Source organism: Amblyraja radiata, chromosome 14 (assembly GCF_010909765.2).
Source record: "Amblyraja radiata isolate CabotCenter1 chromosome 14, sAmbRad1.1.pri, whole genome shotgun sequence".
Lineage (NCBI taxonomy): Eukaryota > Metazoa > Chordata > Chondrichthyes > Rajiformes > Rajidae > Amblyraja > Amblyraja radiata.
Window position 1 is genome coordinate 43,474,934 of NC_045969.1, and position 23,138 is coordinate 43,498,071.

General features: G+C 41.4%; 1 protein-coding gene across 7 annotated transcripts in view; it reads right to left on the bottom strand.

Moving 5' to 3' along the window:
- tab3 (TGF-beta activated kinase 1 (MAP3K7) binding protein 3) overlaps nt 1–23,138 on the bottom strand; it is a 111,636-nt gene that overhangs the window by 16,861 nt on the left and 71,637 nt on the right. For all 7 annotated transcript variants that reach the window (XM_033033187.1, XM_033033188.1, XM_033033185.1 and 4 more), the window contains 2 exons: nt 13,841–13,934; nt 9,316–9,408 (listed from right to left, as the gene is read on the bottom strand). In XM_033033187.1, the coding sequence (XP_032889078.1) occupies nt 9,316–9,408; nt 13,841–13,934 (187 nt within the window). The remainder of the gene's footprint in view (nt 1–9,315; nt 9,409–13,840; nt 13,935–23,138) is intronic.

Consider the following 23,138-nt stretch of genomic DNA (forward strand, 5'->3'; position numbering starts at 1 on the left):
AACGTTTTCCTCATCTCAGTCCTAAATGGCCTACCCCTTATTCATACACTGTGACCCTGTTTCTGGACTCCGCCAACATTAGAAACATTTTTCCTGCATCTACCTTGACCAATCCTCTAAAAAAGTTATGTTTCTATAAGATTCCCTATCATCCTTCTAAATTCCTGCGAATACAAGCCCAGTTGACGCATTCTTTCATCATACATCCGTCCCGCTATCCCGGGAATTAACCTGGTGAACCTACGCTGCACTTCCTCAATAGTAATAATGTCCTTCCTCAAATTAGGAGACCAAAATTGCACACAATACTCCAGGTGCGGTCTCCCCATGGCCCTGTACAACTGCAGTAGGATCTCCTTGCTCCTAAACTCAAATCCTCTCGCAATGAAGGCCAACATGCCATTGGCTTTCTTCACTGCCTGCTGTACCTGCATTCTTACTTTCAGTGACTGATGGACAAGGCCACCTAGGTCTCGTTGTACTTCCCCTTTTCCTAACCTGACTCCATTCAGATAATAATCTGCCTTCCCGTTCTTGCCACAAAAGTGGATAACCTCACATTTATCCACATTATACTGCATCTGCCATGCTTCTGCCCACTCACCCAACCTATCCCAGCCTCATATCATCCTCCTCTCAGCTCACATTGCCACCCAGCTATGTGTCATCGCAAACTTAGAGATGTTACATTTAATTCCCTCGTCTAAATCGTTGATATATATTGTAAACAACTGGGGTCCCAGCACTGAGCCTTGCGGCACCCCACTAGTCACTGCCTGTCATTCTGAATAGCACCCGTTAACTCCTACTCTTTGCTTCCTGTCTGCCAACCAGTTCTCTATCCATGCCAAGACCCTACCCCCAATACCATGTGCTCTATTTTGCACACTAATCTCGTGTGTGGAATCTTGTCAAAGGCTTTTTGAAAGTCCAGATACACTACATCCACTGGCTCTCCCTTATCCACTCTACTTGTTACATCCTCAAAAAATTCCCCCTTCATAAATCAATGCTGACTTTGACCGATCCCATCACTGCTTTCCAAATGCGCTGCTGTAACATCTTTAATAATCAACTCCAGCATCTGGCCCATTACCGATGTACAGCTAACTGGTCTATAATTCCCCGTTTTCTCTCTCCCTCCTTTCTTAAAAAGTGGAGTTACATTGGCTACCCTCCAGTTCACAGGGTCGAGAGAACATTGGAAATTTGGTATGCGTTTTCCAACTTCTGTAACTATTTAAACCCTTCTTTCCCCCACCTGACTGCTCTGCCAATCAATCCCTCCTGACTTGGATCCACTGACCATTTGCCAGCTCTTGCCCCACCACCCCCTCATCTCTTGATGCCTGACTCGCTGAATCTCCCCAACAGTTTGTTTTTTGCTAGAGCAAAGATAGGAATGAGTCTAGGACTACATAACCAACTTTCCATCAATTTTTGCAAAAGAAAAAATAAGCATTTCTTGTTTATTTATTGGCTTCTGTGAGAACTCCCTATTTTCACTGAATATTGTCAAGAGATTCCTCGCATCAACCTGAACGGGCAGGCAGCATTGCAATAAAATGTGCTGGCCAGCAGAGGGTGCCTCTGAGTGTGGCATTCCTTCAGTAGTTCATTGCCATAACAACCAATGTTCAGGTGTGACAACCTGCAATCCCTGAGCTTCCAGCTCTTGTGATCCCAAGTTCCCAGAAGTCCCAAACACAGTTTCAAACCTCAATGGAGCAAACTCCTGATGTCTTCAGACAGAGCTCGTGGGGAAATCAGAATAATTCTGTAAGGGTGTAGCTGCAGGTACATGGTAGAAGTGGACTACTCCCTCTACCCAGGTCCAAAATCAGAGACCTATGGAGGAAGTGGCCAGTGATACTATACGATAGAAATTTATTTATCCCAGGAGGGAAATTGGTCTGCCAACAGTCATGAAACACAACAAGATATATAGTGGAAAGTCCAGGATTTGGGATGTGCAAAGATTGGGGAGGGAGGGATTGAAGTGAGAGGGAAGGGGAATGGGAATCAGTCTACCCCACGACAGATGGGGGACGAGTTGTACATTTTCATAGTCACAGGGAAAAGGGATCTCCTGTGGCGTTCTGTGCTGTATCTTGGTGGAATCAGTCTGATGCTGAAGGTGCTCCTCAGGTTGACCAGTGTGTCATGGAGGGGGTCGAGCCGCATTGTCCAAGATGCTCCGCAGTTTGAAGAGCATCCTCCCCTCCAAGACCATTTCCAGTGAATCCAACTCCACCCCCAGGACGGAGCCAGCCTTCCTGATGAGCTTGTTAATTCTGTTGCCGTCCACGGTCTTCGCCCTGCAACCCCAGCACACGACAGTGATGAAGATGGCACTGGTCACTATCGATTGGTAGAACATCTGCAGCATCTTACTGCAGACGTTGAAAGAGCGGAGCCTTCTTAGAAAGTACAGACGGCTCTGCCCCATCTTGTCAGGGTCTTCAGCGTTCCTGAACCAGTCCAGTTTACTGTTCAGGTAAACTCCAAGGAACCTGTACACCTTGGTAAACTGCACATCCACACCCTTGATGGAGACATGGGACAGGGGTGTTCCTCTCCTCCTAAAGTCCACCACTAACTCCTCCGTCTTGTCAGAGTTGAGCTGCAGGTGATTCAGCTCACACCACTCAACAAAGTCGTTGACTACGCCTCTGTATTAACTTCCCTCCCCTCACTGATGCAGCCCACACTTGCAGTTCATTTGAAAACGTCTGCAGGTGGCAGGAGTCTGAATTGTATCTGAAGTCCAAGCTGTGGATGGTGAACAGGAAGGAAGAGAGGACCGTCCCCTGTGCTGCTCACTACAGGGCAGATCCAGATCTGCGTGCAACCTGAGATGCAGTTAGACATTACTGGTGGGCACAGGTCTGTACCCATTCGAATGGACTGCATTACCGGTAAATGCTGGTCAGTCACTTTGTGACGATGTGCGATGATTGTGGCCAGAGGTTTTCTGCATCACTGGGCACAATATTAATTGGCATTAATCTATCACGATAACATGTGGACATAGTTTGGATGAGAGGTATATCGTAACACTGGGCATTATGTTAGTCGGCATCCATCATCGATATATCACACTGACACAAAATACTACCGTATAGCATGGATCAATCACTATAATACTGAGAGAGTATTGGTTGACACTGGCCCACCTCTGTGCAAAACTAGAGGACAATACCTATGTGGACATGAATATCAGTGCATAAAGGGAAAACCAGCACTCTACATGTAATGGAAATCACAAGTAAAAACAAAAAATGCCAGCAGCGTCTCAAAGTGAGAAACAACAAACCTTCAGTCTTGATGAAAGGTCATTAACCTACAGAAATGCATTTGATCTACTGAATATATGCAGGTTTGTTTTTTGTTAATATTACTGTGCTAATAGGAACAAATTAGTCATTTTATAATGGAACTGACAATCACATACAGTGCCCTCCATAATGTCTGGGTCAAAGACCCATCATTTATATATTTGCCTCTGTACTCCACAATTTGAGATTTGTTATAAAAAAAAATCACATGTGGTTAAAGTGCACATTGACAGATTTTAATAAAGACCATTTTTATACATTTTGGTTTCACCATGTAGAAATTGCAGCAGTGTTTATACATAGTACCCCCATTTCAGGGCACCATAATGTTTGGGACACAGCAATGTCATGCAAATGAAAGTAGTCATATTTAGTATTTTGTTGCATATCCTTTGCATGCAATGACTGCTTGAAGTCTGCGATTCATGGCCATCACCAGTTGCTGGGCATCTTCTCTGGTGATGCTCTGCCAGGCCTGTATTGAGCTCTGTTATACCTGCATTAAGGAGGCAATTAAACACACCTGAGCAATTACAAACATCTGTGAACCCATGTGTCCCAAACATTATGGTGCCCTGAAATGGGGGGACTATGTATAAACACAGCTGTAATTTCTGCATGGTGAAACCAAAATGTATAAAAACCCCCTTTATTAAAATCTGACAAAGTGCAATTTAACCACATGTGATTTTTTTTCTATTACAAATCTCAAATTATGGTCTTTGTCCCAAACATTATGGAGGGCACTGTATCTATCATTTCAGCTTGGGAGTACAATTTGCCTGTCAGATGAGTCACTACAGAGTGGACATAAAATAAAGATGTAGCCCACATTATGGGGCAGGGGCTGTGGGTTTGTATTCTGAGAAAATGGGGCATGTATCAGAAATTTCCATCGCACAAAGCGCCAAGAAACATGAGTTAAAAAAATGGTGTTTATCTTAAAAAACTTTTCTTCCTACAAGAGTAGTAAGAGAGAATCTAATTTGACAAACTTTTAGGTCATGGCTTGTGAATTCTGTAAGGGTGAATTTCCATTACCAAATACCCGATGTACATGGTGCACTGGCTGAGACAGAGATCACAGGGATCCCTGATTAACTGCAATACAGAATAGGTGGACAGAACAAGGTGTGTTAATATAACAATGGCCCATATTACTGGTGGTCCATACTATTCATTGTATGATGCAGGATATAGAAGTGGTGACCATAAATCTGTCAGTGTATAAATTGAGCACAGGTCCCAAATGGAAACTGAGGTACAGTACGAATAGGCATGTCTGTCCCCTGGGTAAGCCTGGTGATCTAATGGAGCGGCAGTGGCAAAGCTGGTAGAACTGCTGCCTCACAGCGCTAGAGAACTGGGTTCAATCCTGACCTTGGGTACTGCCTGTATAGAGTTTGCACATTCTCCATGTGACCACACGAGTTTCTTCCGGTTTGCTCCAATTTCTTCCCACATCCCAAAAATGTGCAGGTTTGTAGGATGATTGGCCCTGCACATTGTTCTTAATGTACAAGGAGAGGATGAGCAAATGGAATAACATAGAACTAGTGTGAACGATGGTCAGCATGGACTTGTGGACCGAAGGGCCTGTTTCTATGATGCATCTTTAAACTAAACTAAAACTGTTGTGTGGTTGTCGTGGGTTTAAATTTATTAAAATGTAAAATTGAAATTTAGTGCAAATATAGTCATTTTGTCGGAAAACGAGGTAGAGTACACAACTACTAGATTTAGATTTCTTGCTGCCTCAAACTACAATTTCTTTCTGGTCCCTTAAACAGCTGATACAAGCACAATAGACTGTAAACCTGATCAAACAACTGTATCCAGCCAGGCTTCTCTCTCGGATTTCACTCTTGTTAAGAACTGTCACCTTGAATGAGGGATTCCCAGGAAAAAGCTGGTGCTGCTTGTCAGAATGAGTATTGAGAGTAACCACGAGATGTGTCCAGCTTGCCCACTTCATGCAGTGGCATCACTTGACAGGAAGGTACGAACGGCAAGCTTTTAAAACTAATGCAGCTTTCTGCATTCTGTCGAATTGCTAAAATTAGCTCAAGTAGTTTTACAACCCACCATGGGAGATGTTGAGAAACTAAATTTTCCATAGCTCAAGCATCTGCAGTAAAGCACAAGAGCGACTTGATAGACCAGGCAGCATTTGTAGCAGGTGAAGATTTCAGGTCAAAGATCTTTTGTCAGTTCCAATCCAAGCTCATGGCTATTCTCCCCATAGATGTTGTGACCCTGCTGAGTATTTCCAGTCTGACATGAGCTTAGTGGCATCATGCAACACCTGAGATTTTACAAGTAGTACTGTGAACACCCTGCTGCACGTATCATTAAACACGACTTAAAAATATCACTAACTGGTCATGAACTGTTAAATTAAAACGTGTTTCTCATTAATGGCCCTCTAGTAAACATTAAAACTGAGCGCCCCCACAAAAGTTTTATGTGCCATTAATCTAGGAAAAAGTCCATCTTTAATCCGTTATTCATTAATTGAAATTGGGTTTATGAGTGGGGCGGCAGTGGCACAGCTTGAAGAGCCACTGTCTCACAGCACCAAAGATCTGGGCTCAATTCAGACTTAATGTTCTATCTGTTTGCACATTCTCCTAGTGACCCCGCAAGACTCAAGTTATCCCCCACATACCAAAGTCATGTGGGTTGGCAGTTTAATTAACTGCTGTAAATTTCCCCATGGGTGCAGCTGAGTGGTAAATTCTGGAGGGGGGGGGGGGGGGGGGTTAATGACAATATAGAGATTAAAAATTGGATTAGATTACTTTAGGATTAAATTGTTGTGTTCATTTTAGGTCACCCTGCTATAGGAAAGATATTAACCTGGGAAGGGTACACAGAAGATTTAAGATGATGTTGCCAGTTCTTCAGGGCCTGAGCAAAAGGGAAAGCAGGTTAGGACTTCATTCCCTGGACTTGGTGTATAAAATGATGAGGGGATTTGATAGGGTGTCTTTTACCCAGATTAGGGGAATCAAGAACCAAAGGACATAGATGTAAGGTGAGGAGGGAAAGATTTAATAGGAACCTGAGGTGCAACCTTTTCACACAGAGGGGTGGTGGGGGTGCATAGAATGAATTGCCAGAGGAGGTGGTTGAGCCAGGTATTGTCACGATGTTTAAAATACATTTGGACAGGTACATGGATAAGATAGGTTTAGAAGGATATGGGCCAAACGTGGGCAGGTGGGACTGGTGTAGATGGGGCATGTTGGTTGGCATGGGCAAGTTGGGCCGAAGGATCTGTTTCCATGCTGTATGACTATGACTATGATTGACTCAGTGGGCCAAATGACCTGTTTCCATACTGTATCTCTCTATGAATATTGCATCTGTTAAGATATTGATCTCATTTCAAAAGAATGACTTATTTGGATTGTCACTCATAGACTAGTTGGTATCAAATACACTGACCCGAGAGTGACTGAATAATAAAAATGACATACGGTCCTCAAAATATTACATCCCATATACAATCAATGAAACATAGCTTAGAAAATATAATGACCTCCCAAAAAATTGGTGTTCCAAATTAGACTGATAGTCCCAATAATTCAAAACTCTTGCCATAATATACAAAGCTTTTAATGTTTGCAATGCTTTTCCTGGAAATCAGCCAAATTGTAATGCTTGATGTGCTTTAATGCTGTTTGCTGATTGATGCCATTCCAATATAGAGATTCTTCAATGCAGCTAGATCAGCAAAAATTTAAACAGCTTACGATTAAAACAACTATCTTGCAACATTGCTCAGGAGCGTATCAAGTGATCAGAACACAATGCACCAGAGCAGTGACTTCAAAGGTAAACGAGAGGCTCTGGCTCCAAAAACATGCAAGAAATCTGTTCTCAATTTCACTAATGGCTTATCAGAAATACATTTTTACAAAACATCTATGAAATTTCTTTGCAATTGTACAGCAGACTCAAGAAAAACGGGCCTTGATCTCGTGATGCCAAAAACAGCTTATTTTCCCACACCTTCACCAGGATCCCACAGAAATTCCAAGGCTCCATTTCTCTCTTCATCCAAAAACAGCTCTGGTGTCACATGCATCCTGCTAACGCTAACACCAAGCCCTATCTCAATGCTACCAGCATTCTTGACTCTTGTTTCTCTCTAATGTGTCTGTCACCTCATCTAAACCTCAGGTTTGCTCATTCCAGCAAACATGAATATTATAACTGTACACTTTCCTATGGTCACCTTGATATATTCCACCCCAACCTCACCTACCATCATCCCTGCCAATACAAATAGCCAAAAATGTCATGTTTTTTTGCACAAACTTTGGTCACTAGTCACTGCCGTTTAGCACAGAACCATGACATCCGTGTGACAAACAAGGATCTGTCTACACTATTCTCATTTACAAATGTTTGGCCTAAAGTCTTCTTCCCGGCTATTCAAGGGATCATCCAGATATTTTTTAATAGTGACAGTACCTGCAGTCTCCACCTTCTTGGGCAGTTAATTTCAGATTTCAACCCTCTCCACCCTCTAGCAAGATTTTTCCTTAGATCCTCTCTAATCCTCTTACTTTTCAACCTTAACTCCATGTCCACTGACTTCTCACATGGAATCTATCTATACTCAAAAAGTATTATTCATTCATTCATTCATATCTATGGTCACCTCCCATATCTATAGTCACCTCCGTCCCATAATTTTGTATAGTTCCATCAAGATTCTCCTCAGCCTCCTCTGTTCTGAAACAAATCCAGCCCATCCAATCTCTCCTCCTAATTGGAAACGGTAACCATATGAAGGTGAAACAGCTCATTTGTAAATTTAATGTTGTCTTTGCCAAAGATTAACTTTGGACCATACAACCATTCAAGTCTGCTTATATTCATCTCAGCAAGATCCAAATTGGATCTTGCCTCAATTATATTTCTAAAAGCCTTCTTCAAACATAGACAAATATCACAACTGCACTCATTCTCATGGTCATCACGTTCTCTTTTAAACCCACCTCCAATCTACCAATAAACTTAAGCTCATTCAAACTTTGCACCAGTCATGTTATATTCAGACAGGGCATGACTCCCAATTAAACACTATATCCACGTCAAAACATGCATGTATTTTAGCAACCTGAAGCACCGTCATAGGTGTTCCATTGCAATCATGTACTAAAAATAGCACAACTGCATTTGGACCCAAGCTTTTACGATGCATTCAAAAATGTGGCCCTAGGGGCAAGATGTTGAAATTACACATTTGCTGATGATACAGAGGTAAGTGGAATTATCAATATGTAGCACGTAATGAGGCTTCAAGGGGATAGGGCCAAGCTGAATGAATGGGTAAGAACATAGCATATCATGAGCAAAAAATGTGAGGTCACCACGTTGTTCCACAAATCAGAAATGATGAGTGTTTGTTGTATATTGAAAGAATGGGCAGTGTCGAGTTTTAAAGGTATCTATGTGTGCTTGTTTGCAGGTCACTTTCAGCAACTGTGCATGTGCAGCAAGCACTTAGGAAGTCAAATAATGTTAGCTATTATCACAAACGGGGTTGATTGCAGGTTTAAGTTTGATGGGATTTCTAACTGATCGCCTAGGGGGCCATTTTGCAGAAAACATCCAAAATAATCAATATCTCCTTCTAAAGATCCATGGACAAAACTCCAATTTCAATCAGATTTTGAAAATATTTTTACAGACTGTGTTGTCTTAGTGCTGCTGTAAGGGAATTGAATTTTAACCCATACATTTAGCCATAAAGTTATTCCTCTAGTTTTGACTGATAGTTATTGCCCTATTTGTCACCAGTGCAGTTATGCAGACAAACAGAACTATATTCTCCCATCAATCAGCATTTTCTAATCCATAGTGCTATCCCTGATAATCAATTAAGTGTTAAAATAGACCCTCACATTTATACGGAAAAAACCTGCACTAACCAATACATGCGAGTCAGTTAATAACTTACCTTTTTTACTATGCTTTGGGGGAACAGCTCCTACAGGGCCAGTTAGTCCTATATTGTCATAAAAATTATTCATGGCTTTTGGATCAAAGTTCCCTGTAATAAACACAAAATGAAGAGAATTAAGTAACAAAACAAAAATTATTTTCAAAATATCTACCACGCACGTAGATTTTATCAACGTGGGCAACATTTTAATTATGATTCAATGTACAATATACCGAAAAGCAGATTATATATTTGCTAACTTCACCCATCATCCCACATTGCATTGAGCACACAAATTAAGATTTTTGAAATAAGATATGAATTGGCACTCTTTTTCCCAATTTAATTTTTGATTTTTTTGCATTTTAGTTTATTTTATGCCTACCTGCCCAAACCGCCTTCCTGAAACATGACTCAATTAACTGTCCCACTGATTCTACTGCCTGCAAATACTGACAACCAGTTCCAGATCTATTCTTGAAGTGCAATGGTCCTGTACAACTACTAATTTGGCAGGAAACTTCAGTCAAGATGGTTTTATAAATCAAACCTAACAAGAATAACGTGCTGCCAAAATGTAAGAAATTGCACAAACTTTGTTGTTATTAAAGGCTGGTATTTTCAAGATGTTAAACTGTGCTTTAATTTACAAACTGACCTTTTGCAGGCTTCTGTTTCAAACCAGGTACCATTTCAGGTAATGTCTTCAGCACATTTAAGAACTCAGCTTATTTGACCAATGTAGTGGGTCTTTGGCTGTGCAAAAGTATTGCTAAGAACAGAGATAAGCAAACCTTTGCTGAGGTTTGGCTGAATGACAGATGTCCCAAGTTTCCAAGTACTAATACTTGAAATATCAAATACAATAACCACAAAATACATGCTCATTCACTGAAGAGCACTGATTTCCTGATGACTAATACTGAGCAGCCGTTTAGAACAAGGTTTTGAGTTTTAGCTCTAAAGAACCAAAGGTCAACCAATTGACAGTGTGATCAATGGGGCATTGATCCATACTTGATACAAGATGGAAATTGACTAATTCCAGCAGCACATGCAACAACAATTATTTTCAATTACAGGCAAGGGCAAAATTATTGTAAGATAGTAGTCAGGGAGACTGATGAAATTGACCCAGAAGGTTGGCACAGCTCCAATGAAATTAGCAATTTAGTTCATCTAGCACTTCACAACTGCCAGCTCTACAATACATTTGGTAGTAAACTCGTCAACGATTTTCTCTTCACCAAATGAGTTGAAATCATGTAGTCTTATTGAAACTTTTAATCTTAAATAGCTTAGCAAATTAGAAGTTCATAATTGATATCCAACTAATGAAAGTGGAATGCAACTGAAATGAGATCAAGAGCGGCATCAAAGACCCACACCACCCTGGTCACGCTCTCATCTCACTGCTGCTACTAGCAGGAATACAGGATGATACAGGATGTTGAGAACTATTTCCTCCAGGTTCAGGAATAGTTTCTTCCCATCACCCATTAGACTCTCAACACTGCACAACCGAACCCTACCTCGGCACCAAGCTACAATGGACTTTGTATAGGTTGCACTACGTACTTCAGCTTGCACTGCTTTGGTCTAGCTACCTAGTATAACTGAAAATAGACTGTATTATTATTTATTGTATATTTATTGGTTGTGTAGTTGCTTTAATGTGCGTGTAAAGCTGCAAGTAATAATTTTATTGTTCCATTCCCAATGCATGTAACAATTAAATATATATATTTTTTTTAAAATAATTTTATTTATTAGAAGTAAAGTACATTACAATAATACAAGCCAAATATGTTATTACATTTCTTGTACCACTTCATTTTTTAAGCTTTAAAAAGAGAAAAAAGTAAAGAAAGTGAGAAAGAATCGTGATTGTGTGAAAAAGTGATCAAGAAAAAAGACCCATTACGCGAAGTTAGAGAAAAAAGTTAAGAAATAGGCCATAGAAAAAAAAAAGAGAAAAAGAAACAAAAGCTATATGAAGAAGACAGAGCAGAAAGGGATATACCAACGTAACAATTAAATATGCTTGACCTATAACTCTTGAGTAATTTTAATTGAATTATTTTAAATTAAGCATTAATATTTCAATCTATTCTCAGAATTTCTTCATTTATTTTCTCCAATTGCATCATGCACAGCCTGTACTGTCCACAACGAGAGATGTGGATTATTTTCACTTAATTCCTTAGCTCTTATTATTTCCTTTCATTTAAAAAAAACTTAATTCATCCAATTTTGCATGCTGTAATCTAGTTTAAATTACCAACCCAAATTCTTGTAAACCTGTTCAAATTAACATTTATTACTAAAATGACAAAAAACTTCTATGAGTTATAACTGTGTGAAAAGTTGAAAAATTAAACATTGGACTAAATAAAATTGGCTTTTCCTCCCGAAATGTTGGATTGCTTGTTACCATATTGTGCAAGTAATAGGAAAATGTTTCATACTTTTCACCTGGATAAACTCATGATGATCATCATAACAAAATAAATCATCAAAAGCTCTCAGTATTTTGTCCACCATTTTTCAAAGTCAGTGACCATATTGTTAAGCTCACTCCCCACCTCACTACAAGCAGTCAGTTAGTTATCCCCTTGCAAGGGAAAGATTAACTGGCTTTGGTGACCTTTCCGATTCTGAACATCAAACTAAGTTACAAACAGACAAGAATAATGGAAAGTACACAAAAATGCTGGAGAAACTCAGCGGGTGCAGCAGCATCTATGGAGCGAAGGAAATAGGCGACGTTTCGGGCCGAAACCCTTCTTCAGACTGATGGGGGGTGGGGGGGAGAAGGAAGGAAAAAGGGAGGAGGAGGAGCCCGAGGGCGGGGGGATGGGAGGAGACAGCTCGAGGGTTAAGGAAGGGGAGGAGACAGCAAGGGCTAGCAAAATTGGGAGAATTCAACGTTCATGCCATCCGGACGCAAGCAACCCAGGTGGAATATGAGGTGCTGTTCCTCCAATTTCCGGTGTTGCTCACTCTGGCAATGGAGGAGACCCAGGACAGAGAGGTCGGATTGGGAATGGGAGGGGGAGTTGAAGTGCTGAGCCACCGGGAGTTCAGGTAGGTTATTGCGGACTGAGCGGAGGTGTTCGGCGAATAATGGAAATGTGACATATTCCATACTTTTTTTTACCTGCCATTTTTTTTTGTTCACTACCGCACATAATCTGACATCAAACCATTCTATTTAGGGACGTAGGAAAACAAAGTATATAAAAGAGAAACATACCTAAGAAAACATCAATTAACCAAAAGCAATTATAGAATCTCATCTCATTTCATACCTCAACATGTAAGAATGTAAAGGTAATCAGCAAATGCTTGGAGAGAAGTAGATGAGTAAACATGTGCTGTTCAAATCACTGAGGATAATTAAATTTGAAGTAAAAAACAATGGCAAACAACTGCAGCTAATCTAAGGTAAAAACTTGTAAACGTTTTGCAAGGACCATGATGTTCACCTACATTCTGACTACAGGAAAGATAAATAACCAGTGGGCAAGTATTTTCACAAATTAGTCAAATACCCATTTGGAGATAAGGAACAAACAGCAGGGTGTTGCGTATTTATGGGGCTCTTCAACGCCTGTTGTGGTTAATGATCTTCACTGTGCTGCCATCAATATGATGACATTCAATTGTTAATGCAAACTTATTTGCAATTCCTCATATCTCCAAATTAATGCATATCTACACTGGTCCCATACCTTCCTATTTACTTCTCCATTACATCAACCACTAACCTATTTAACTAATTGCAAGACAATAAATCACACCTCTAATACTATTCAACGTAACCTTTTTAACAGGTCTCCAGGAGAGGATCCCACCTTTTATCCTCACTAAATTGAAGCACATCACAAACTTCCCACTGCATCCTAACTTGCACAATCAACCAACCATTACTTTGTTGATCTACACTGGCTCCAAGCCATCTATGCAATCCATTTAAATGATTCTTGCACACAGATCATTCATTTATCTCTCCTCTCCATCTACTGGTAAACTTCACCTAAACAGGCCTACAACCACCAGTCATTATCCTGTCCCCACACAAGCCCGGCTAAGCATCAGTGTGTACATGTGCACACACTCGAAATGCAACACAGCACCCCTCTCTAAAAGGACATCCACCCTGTGCCAATTCTAGCATCTTGCATAACCCAATTTTAATTATTATGCTGCACAAACCAGGCAAGTGTCATTCATCCACAACTGGAAGCATTAAAATGGAGATAAACAATATTGGAAGATACATTTTTACATTTCTGGGTCCATTCTTTATCAGAAACATATACTCCTACTTTCTTTGCATAGACATCAGCACATTCAATTTCCCTATACTTACATGAAAAGTACAGTTGTTCATGACAAAATCTACACAAAGTGCAAGAATGGCTTCATTAAGCTTGCCCATCTTGTCAAATATCAACCATCAAAACCAGTGATGAAGAGGTATTAAAATCCGTTTCCACTTCCCTTATCCTCATGAAATATAGTAAAGACTACAAACCTCTTGACTGTAAAAGGTCAATTTCTTTCAAAGTACAGTCAATGTCAATTTGCAGCTGTCGATTTAGACTTCGAAATCTCGTCATCTCTTCTGGCTATGACAGAAACACAGAAATCAGAATTTACAGACAAAGAATGCAGATAGCTTCGTAATGCATAGCAAAAGGCCATAATGCTCTTGGATAAGTGTTGGCCAATGCCACAAATACTAATCATATCACCAGTTTTGTGGTTTACTTACTGCACTTCACTGAACTCATTTTAGAGAAAATGAGAAAAAGCAGATTACAGAATAACAAGCAATCTCTATAAAACACTATGCACAATTTCTATATCGAGTCAGAGAACCATCACTCAAAAATTCCACAACAGAGCAGCATAACAGTGCAGCGAGAAGAGCTGTTTCCTTCATTGATTCAGGCTCAATCCTGACCTCTGGTCCTCTGTGTGGAATTTGCACATTGTCCCTGTGATCGCATGAGCTTTACCCTACGAGCTTGGAGGGGATGATGGTATTAAATGCCGAGCTGTAGTCAATGAATAACAGCCTGACATATGAGTTTTTATTGTTCAAGTGGTCCAGAGAGGAGTGGAGAGCCAGTGAGATCTCATCCACCGTTGATCGATGGGTGTTATGTTTAATACATTTGCTACTGCTGAGGACGGAAAGGAGGATATTCTTAGGCCATAGAAAGATGTTGATCAGCTGGTTAGTTGGGGTGAACAATGGCAGATGGAACTTGTCCTGTTAACTATGAGGTGATGCACTTTTGCAAGTCAAATAAAGGAAGGATATATATGCAATGAATGATAGTGAGAGAGTGTTCAGGAACAAAGGGACCTTACTATACAAGTACAAGAATCCCTGGAAGTGGCAGGACAGGTAGGTAGGATGATATCGATGGAGTACTGGCATACATTAGGCGGGACAAGGGCAGAAACGTTATGGCTATTGCTTTATAAAAGATTGCTACGGCTACAGTTGGAATATTTCATGAAATCTTGGTCTCCACAGCATGGAAAGCACGTGATTGTTCTGCAGAGAGTGCATGGGAGATTCAGCAGGATGTGCCCTATGATGGCATTGCCTCAGTTAGAAAGAAAACTGGACAGGCTGGATTTGTTTTCTTGGAGCGGCGAAGGCTAAGGATCACCTGAATCAGGTGAGCAAAATTATCAGGGACACAGGTCCAGTAGACAGTCATGACCTTTTATTAAAGTCTTTTGATTATCGAGATGACTGGAACCATTACTGAGTATTACTGAGGAGTATGTTTGGTGGGGGGGGTAACAAAAAAACTTTCACCCAGAGGTGGCTGGAAATTGCAATGTACTCCCTGAGAGAGGGGTGAAAGCAGAGATTCCCACAGCATATAATGTAGTATCTAGGTGATTACTAAATCGCCACGACTTAGAAAGCTGCAGGCCAAGTGCTAGTAAATGAGACATGTTACGGATGGGTATTTGACATTTAGCATGAACAGGATGAGCCGAATTGCCTGTTTTTGTACTGCAATGATTCTGATTATGAAAACTTGCATTTGGAAAACCCAGCTTTTAGAAGAATCATTGCTCGTCTAAGTGTGGCAGTATTAGGTACCAATGGTAAGCTGCCAATATATCAAAAAATAAATTCTCTGTAGCGCACTTTTTCCCATAATCCAAACTTTCCAGGAATTCATATGTAATGAATAGAAGTCCTCAATTAATTTTGATGGAAACAAAATTGAGCACAAAGTTAATTTGACCATTCGAAGCAGAGAAGCTATTCATATATTAATTATAATTTCTATTTTCTCAAAAATGTGACAGAACAGATAATGCAATGTTAATAAGAGCGTAACAAGTGAATCACAACATGTTCATATGTAACAGAAGACAAATACTTCATGTGAATCAAAGATCTTAGAGCAGAGCAAGATGGGTTACTCTCACGCAAACGTGTAGTACGCTCATGGGCAGATTCATGGGTGATTATAGGACCCATTTTAGCGACCAGTCCCCGCCATCTTGTTCCGCCATCTTGCTTCCGGCCAAAGATCGGATCTTTGTTTCCGCAGCGGGGAGAGGGAGTGTGCGGCCCGGGGCAGCGGGAGAGGGAGTGTGGGGCCCGGGGCAGCGGGAGAGGGAGTGTGGGGCCCGGGGCAGCGGGGAGAGGGGCATAGGAGGGGGGGAGACATTGTAGTGTGGGGGGCAGACGAGGAAGTGCCGGGGGGGGGGGGGGGGGGGAGAAGAGTTGAGGGGTGGGGATAAGGCCTAGTGTGTGTGAAGTTGCGGGGAGGTTTACAATGTTTCTTATTTAATGTCCCTTGTCTAGTCTGAAATAAAGTTCATCATTGGATCAGAAGAAATATAATTGTGTGTGTTATATGATTATATACATTTATATCACATTCATGTATGTGTGTTTATAAACATTTTATTCTTTAACAAGAATTAACAGAATTATGAACTAACAGAATTATGAATCTAACCCTATAATCACACACAAAAACTTCCCCCGCAATGTCAATTACCCTGCGAGTCGGGTCGGTTCCGGTTACTACAAAATCAACTCAAACACTGCTTGTGAGCCATTTAAAAAGAAATGATTTAAAAAACATTAAAAAAGACAATTACCAGAGTCAAATTTTATTCTTGACAAGAAGTATGAACTGACAGAATTATGAATCTAACCCTATATCACACACACAAACTGTTGCCCTGCAACATTGATTACACTGCGAGTCGGGTCGGGTCAGGTAGGCTCCGGTTACTAAAATGGGCGGGGGGAAATGCCCAGGATCCCCTCCGTAGCGTACTACACGTCAGCCCATTGTATTTCGCAGGAGTAGCCCATCTTGCTCTGCTCTAAGATCTTTGATGTGAATCTCAACTTCAAACACATGACAATTCAAAGTTGCAGCATTTGTTCTCTCCTACCTGCTATTAAGGAAAAAAGAGGGGCAGAGTGTAACTTCACTAGAGCCAAAATCTTTGTTAGTCAAGTCTTAAAAGGCGAACAGAGTTAACAATACCAATCAACCATGATTGTTGTTCTTATGTTTTCAGGTCAATTGGACAGGCTTGAGGGTGAAAAATTATTCTCAATCAGTTCCACTCTAATGATATGATGGCCATCTATTGTTTTCTGGGTCTTGGAGTTGGGTTGGACAAATTACCAAACACCATTTGGTAGAATGCAAGTCTTCAACAATGAGCTAACTTGGCCAGAATGTTCATAAATTCCTGGGATTGCTCACCCTCTTTGAAGAAGTAGCCCATCATTTCAACGTGTTTATTAGCAATGAAACATTCAACAAGTGAGAATAACCATGGCTGTCTTTGTAAAAATGAGTGGGAAGGACAATCTTGAAACATCATTTAAAGTATGAGGATGTGTTGGAAAGACTAATTTTCACAAAAGAGAGTCATCTCAGAAACACACTATCAGAGATAAGATCCAACAAAACAAGCTATATTGGCACAGTATCAAAAGCAAACCAAAATTAGTTCCAATCTTAAAATGTGATGTTTTCAGCACAATAAAACCTAGAAAGGCAGCCACATGACTGGAGGGAACATTTGTGTTCAACTCAGTCCAGTCATTTGGACTCTCTTAAAAAAAAAAGTTGATGAAAATTGGTTAAAAATGTAGTTATTTAATGTGTGGTTATTCTCCAACAAACTGTTTTAGTTTGTGATTTGAAATGAAATTTGAAATGTTAACTTCCACAGATGCCTCCTGATATGATGCCTGCTTCTAACATTTTCTCTTATTATTTCAGACTTTCAATATCTGCCGTTTTTTTGATTTTCACTTCCTAATCCTTATTTGTAATTATCTCTAGAAAGAAAGCAGCACAAACAAGCCATTGATGAAATAGAAGTATCTTGAAGTAGAAGAAAAATCACAATTCAAGATCAATAACATGACACCATGCTTGTTTATAGTTATTATGCAGCATTTCCATACAGAAGTGCTTGCTATTTGTTTCACTATCTTTAAACCATTCTGATTTCCAAGTTGTGCATCAAAATGCAGAAGTGAAGGACAAGCTGAAGAACGAATGCCAGCAAATCAGACCTCCTGCTGTGCTGCAGGAGCCGTCACAGAGCCTTCTGTGTAAAACAGAATTTATTTGTAAAACAGGGCATTTATTTCTTCAGTTTTAGGGCTTGACGGCGTAAGTTCTGTAGACCCATTCCTTTGAATTAGGTTGGCAATCTGATTTTAAAAAGGTATATGCAGATAAATGAATTGAATTGAACACATTTTATTAGCCAAGTATGTATACATACAAGGAATTTGTGTTGATGCTTTGCTCACAAGTAACAACACAATATACAGTAAACAATTAAAAATAAAACATTATAATTTAAACATGTGAACAAAATAAAATACCAGAGCAAAAGGATGCTACTGACTTTTGGCTGTTGAGTAGAGCTACCGCTCGTGGAAAAAAACTGTTTTATGTCTGACTGTGACGGCTTTGACAGTCCGGAGTCGCCTTCCAGAGGGAAGTGCTTCAAAGAGTTTGTGACCAGGGTAAGAGGGGTCAGAGATGATCTTACCTGCTCACTTTCTGGTCCTTGCAGTGTACAGTTCGTCTATGGGGGAAGGTTGCAACCAACAACCTTCTCGGCTGATCGAACGATTCGCTGCAGCCTCCGGATGTCGTACTTGGTGGCTGAACCAAACCAGACCATGATGAAGAAGGTAAGGACAGACTCTATGATGGCAGTATAAAACTGGACCATCATTGCCTGTGGCAGGTTGCGTTTTCTCAGCTGCCGCAGGAAGTACATCCTCTGTTGGGCCTTTCTGAATGTGGAGTCGATGGTGGCCTCCCATTTAAGGTCCCTGGAGATGATGGTTCCAAGGAACTTAAATGACTCCACAGATGTGACTGTGGTGTTGTTGATGGTGAGTGGGGGAAGGGGAAGCTCTCCTAAAGTCTGCAATCAATTCCACCGTCTTAAAACCATTGAGCTCCAGGTTGCTGCGATGGCAACAGGACGCCAGCTGTGTCACTTCCTGTCTGTAGGCAGATTCCACCCCATCTTGGATCAGTCCAATCAGGGTTGCGTCGTCCGCAAACTTGAGAAGCTTGACAGAGGAGTCTGTGGAGGTGCAGTCGTTGCTGTAGAAAGAGTAAAGGAGAGGGGAGAGTATGCAGCCTTGCGGTGCTCCTATGCTGAGGGTCAGCGGGTCCAAGATGTGCTTTCCCAGCCTCACATGCTGCTTCCTGTCTGTCAGGAAGCTGGTGATCCACTGACAGAGGGGTTCAGGCACAGTCAACTGGGAGAGTTTGGAGTGTAGCAGCTCTGGCACAAAGATGTTGAATGAAGAGCTAAAATCCACTAACAAAATCCTTGCATAGGTCCCCTGGGCGTCTAGGTGCTGGAGGATGAAGTGCAGGACTAAGTTGACTGCGTCATCCACTGATCTATTGGCCCGGTATGCAAACTGCAGGGGGTCCAGCAGGGTATTTGTGATGCTTTTCAGGTGGGCCAGCACAGGTCTTTCAAGAGCCTTCATGATTACAGAGGTCAGTGCGACAGGCCTGTGGGCATTAAGAACAGTAATCCTTGGCTTTTTGGGTACGGGAATAATAGCAGGCATGGACAGTGCAGGTTTGCAGGGACCGATTGAAAATGTCTGTGTAAGCTGTTCGTCACTGAGGGTACAGGGGGAAACATTGTCCGTTCCTGGAGATTTCCGGCTTACTCAATTCGGTTTACCATCATGCTTTTAACTTCAACAACTTCAAACTGCTTTTGATATTCAGTTTTTACTTTTTAGGCACCTTGCAAAATTGTCTACTTGAAGATTTTTTGACTGCACAACAGTTACCAGGTCTTTGAAAGTGTCAAAAGGCAGTCAGAACATTTCAGCACCCGAGGTCTCACGGTGTGCATCTCAAAGCTGAGCCACTGATTGTGGTTTGCTCAAATGCAAGAGAGTTACAATTCCCTCCATAATGTTTGGGACAAACCCGTCATTTATTCATTTGCCTCAGTACTCCACAATTTGAGATTTGTAATAGAAAAATCGCATGTGGTTAAAGTGCACATTATCAGATTTTATTAAAGACCATTTTAATATATTTTGGTTTCACCATGTAGAAATGACAGCTCTGTTTATACATAGTCCGCCCATTTCAAGGCACCATAATGTTTGGGACACATGCCTTCACAGGTGTTTAGAATTGCTCAGGTGTGTTTAATTACCTCCTTAATGCAGGTATAAGAGAGCTCTCAGCACCTAGCCTTTCCTCCAGTCTTTCCATTACATTTAGAAACTTTTATTGCTGTTTATCAACATGAGGACCAAAGTTGTGCCAATGAAAGTTAAATAAGCCATTAGGAGTCTTGAGAATATCCTGGTTATGTAATAATAATAATAAGCCTTTATTGTCATTGTACTTAGAAATACAACAACATTAGGAGAGCTACTCTTGATCAGTGAAACCAAAACCCAATTACATCCAATATGTTATTTAACTGCTTTAAATAGTAGATACATTATATTTATCACACCGGGGTAGAACATTGCACTGGGACAATATTGCACTTTAAAATTTAATAAATACTTTAAAATAATTAAAAAATAAATATTGGCTGAGTGGTCTGTTTTATAGTGGAATGGATGACAGCATCTCTTCATGTTGTGTGGCTATTTGAGGAATTTAAAGTTCTGATGGCCCAGGGAAATAAATTGTTCTTGAGTCTGTTTGTCCGGCTTTTGACGCATCTGTACCGCCTACCAGAGTGCAGGAGGTTGAACAGGAACTGCCAAGGATGGGAGGGGTATTTGATTATTTTCCTGACTCTGCAGAGGCACCCAGAGATAGAGATGTCTTCCAGGGAAGGCAGAGGGCAGCCAATGATTTTCTGGGCAGTTTAGATCACTCTCTGCAGGGCTCTCCTGTCTGCTGTTGAGCAGCCAGCATACCACACCGTAATACAATATGCCAGCACACTCTCGATGGTGGAGAGGTAGAAGGCCACCAGCAGCTTCTCCTCTAGACTGTACTTCCTTAGCACTCTCAGGAAGTGCAATCACTGCTGGGTCTTTTTTACCACCGCTGAAGTGTTGGCAGACCAGGAGAGGTCCTCCGCGATGTGCGTTCCCAGGAATTTGAAGGTGGAAACCCTCTCGACACAGTCCCCGTTGATCTAGAGCGGGGCAGGGTCTGCTCTGTGCCTTCTGTAGTCGATGACCATTTCCTTTGTTTTGCTGATGTTAAGTGCCAGGTCGTTCGCAGAACACCACTCTGACAGCTTCAGGACCTCGTCTCTGTACGCTTCCTCGTCTCCTCCTGATACGAGTCCAACCAGCGTGGTGTCATCCGTGAATTTAATAATGGAGTTTGTGGAGTGGGTGGGAGTGCAGTCATAAGTGTACCGAGCGTAGAGGAGTGGCCTCAACACACAGCCCTGTGGAGAACCAGTGCTGAGTGTGAGGGTGGAGGAGCAGTGGGGGCCCATTTTGACTGTTTGTGGGCAGTTAGCAGGAACGTCCTTTACCCAGGTGCAGGTGAGAGGTGGGAAGTCTAAGTTCGACAGCTTGTTGACTAGTATGTCAGGGATGATCGTATTAAAAGCTGAGCTATAGTCAATAAAAATAATCCTTACATGGTTCCCCAGGTGTTTCAGATGGCTCAGTGCAGTGTGAAGGGCAGTGGCGATGACGTCCTCCATCAATCTGTTTGCTCTATAAGCAAACTGATGAGGGTCAAGGTTTGGAGGGAGACTGGCTTTGATGTGCCGTGAAATTAGTCTTTCAAAGCATTTCAAGATTACTGATGTGAATGCAATTGCTCTGTAGTCATTGATTCTGATTTCGACTGGCTTCTTAGGGACAGAGATGATGGTAACCAACTTCAGACAAGGTGGAATGGTGACTTGTGTCAGGGAAAGATTGAAGATCTTGGTAAAGAACCCTGATAGTTGGTCTGCACAAGCTTTAAGTACTTTGCCGAGTACACCATCAGGTCCAACGGCTTTCCTTGGGTTCACTGACTTGAGTGCACACCTCACTTGGTGTTCCTGGAGAGTGAACGAATGGGAGCTGGAGGTCGGTGGGAGCAGCGTGACTGCATGGGGCCTCTTTGCCTCAAAGCGACCAAAGAAATGGTTCAGTTCCTCTGCCAGCGAGGCGTTAGCACCGTCAGTCACGGGTGTGTTGCCTTTGCAATTGGTGATTTGCTGTAATCCTTGCCACACCTGCCATGGGTTATTGTGTGTGAGATGGTCCTCCACTTTTTTCTTGTATGCCTCCTTTGCAGCTTTGATGCCTCTCCTCAGTTCTGCTCTTGCCATGCTGTATTGGGCCCTGTCACCCGATCTAAAGGCAGAGTTGCAGGTTCTCAGGAGTGACTGTACTTCACTAGTCATCCAGGGTTTTTGGTTGGGATAAACCAGGATGCGTTTTTCAACAGTGACATTATCGGTGCAGTTCTTTATGTAGAACAGTACAGTTTCTGTGTATTCCTGTAAGTCCTGTCGTTCAAATATATTCCATGCTGTATGTGCAAAGCAATCCTGCAGCTGAGAGAGTGCTCCATCAGGCCAGGTTTTTATGATCTTTATGTCCGGCTTGGTTTTCCTCCTTCCGTGAGTATATGCTAGGATGAGGAGCATTGAGAGATGGTCTGACAGGCCCAAATGTGGGAGAGGTACTGCTCGATATGCATGCTTTAAGTTGGAATAGACATGGTCCAGTCTGTTTTCCCCCCTGGTGGGACACTGTACGTAGTATACAAATTTAGGAAGCACTGACTTTAAAGTGTAAAATATTTTATTAAGTAAAAGATTAGCTTGACTTTTTTGGGTTCTGAATAAGCTGAAGTTTGCAATTCTGTACTACCAAGCTTCACTGATAGTGTTTCCAGTTATGCCCAAGGAAAAGACAATTGACAATGGTGGGAGAGGCTGTTGTTTTCTGTGGACTTGGAAATTGGGTAAATAGAAACTTCTGTGGGTAACTGATAAAGATCCTTACATTGGTTAAGAAGGAATTGCAAATGTTGGGCTTTTGACTAAGTTCCTGTTGTTTAGGTGTTTTGTAACCAAAGTTTGTGATCTATATAACCACAGTATACAAATATTGCATTTGTGACAAGTATATTTTGAATGGGATTGATTTGTGTTAAACGTCATTGCTGCAACTCTGTATAAGCATGTGACCGCGTTTCCAAAATACTAAAATATGCCGTATGTCTTAATTCATTAGAGTGGTGGCTCAGGTGGGTTAAGTGTCTGTTGCATACTTGACTCGGTATCCCTGACTCTCTCGCCGGCTGATGATCAGT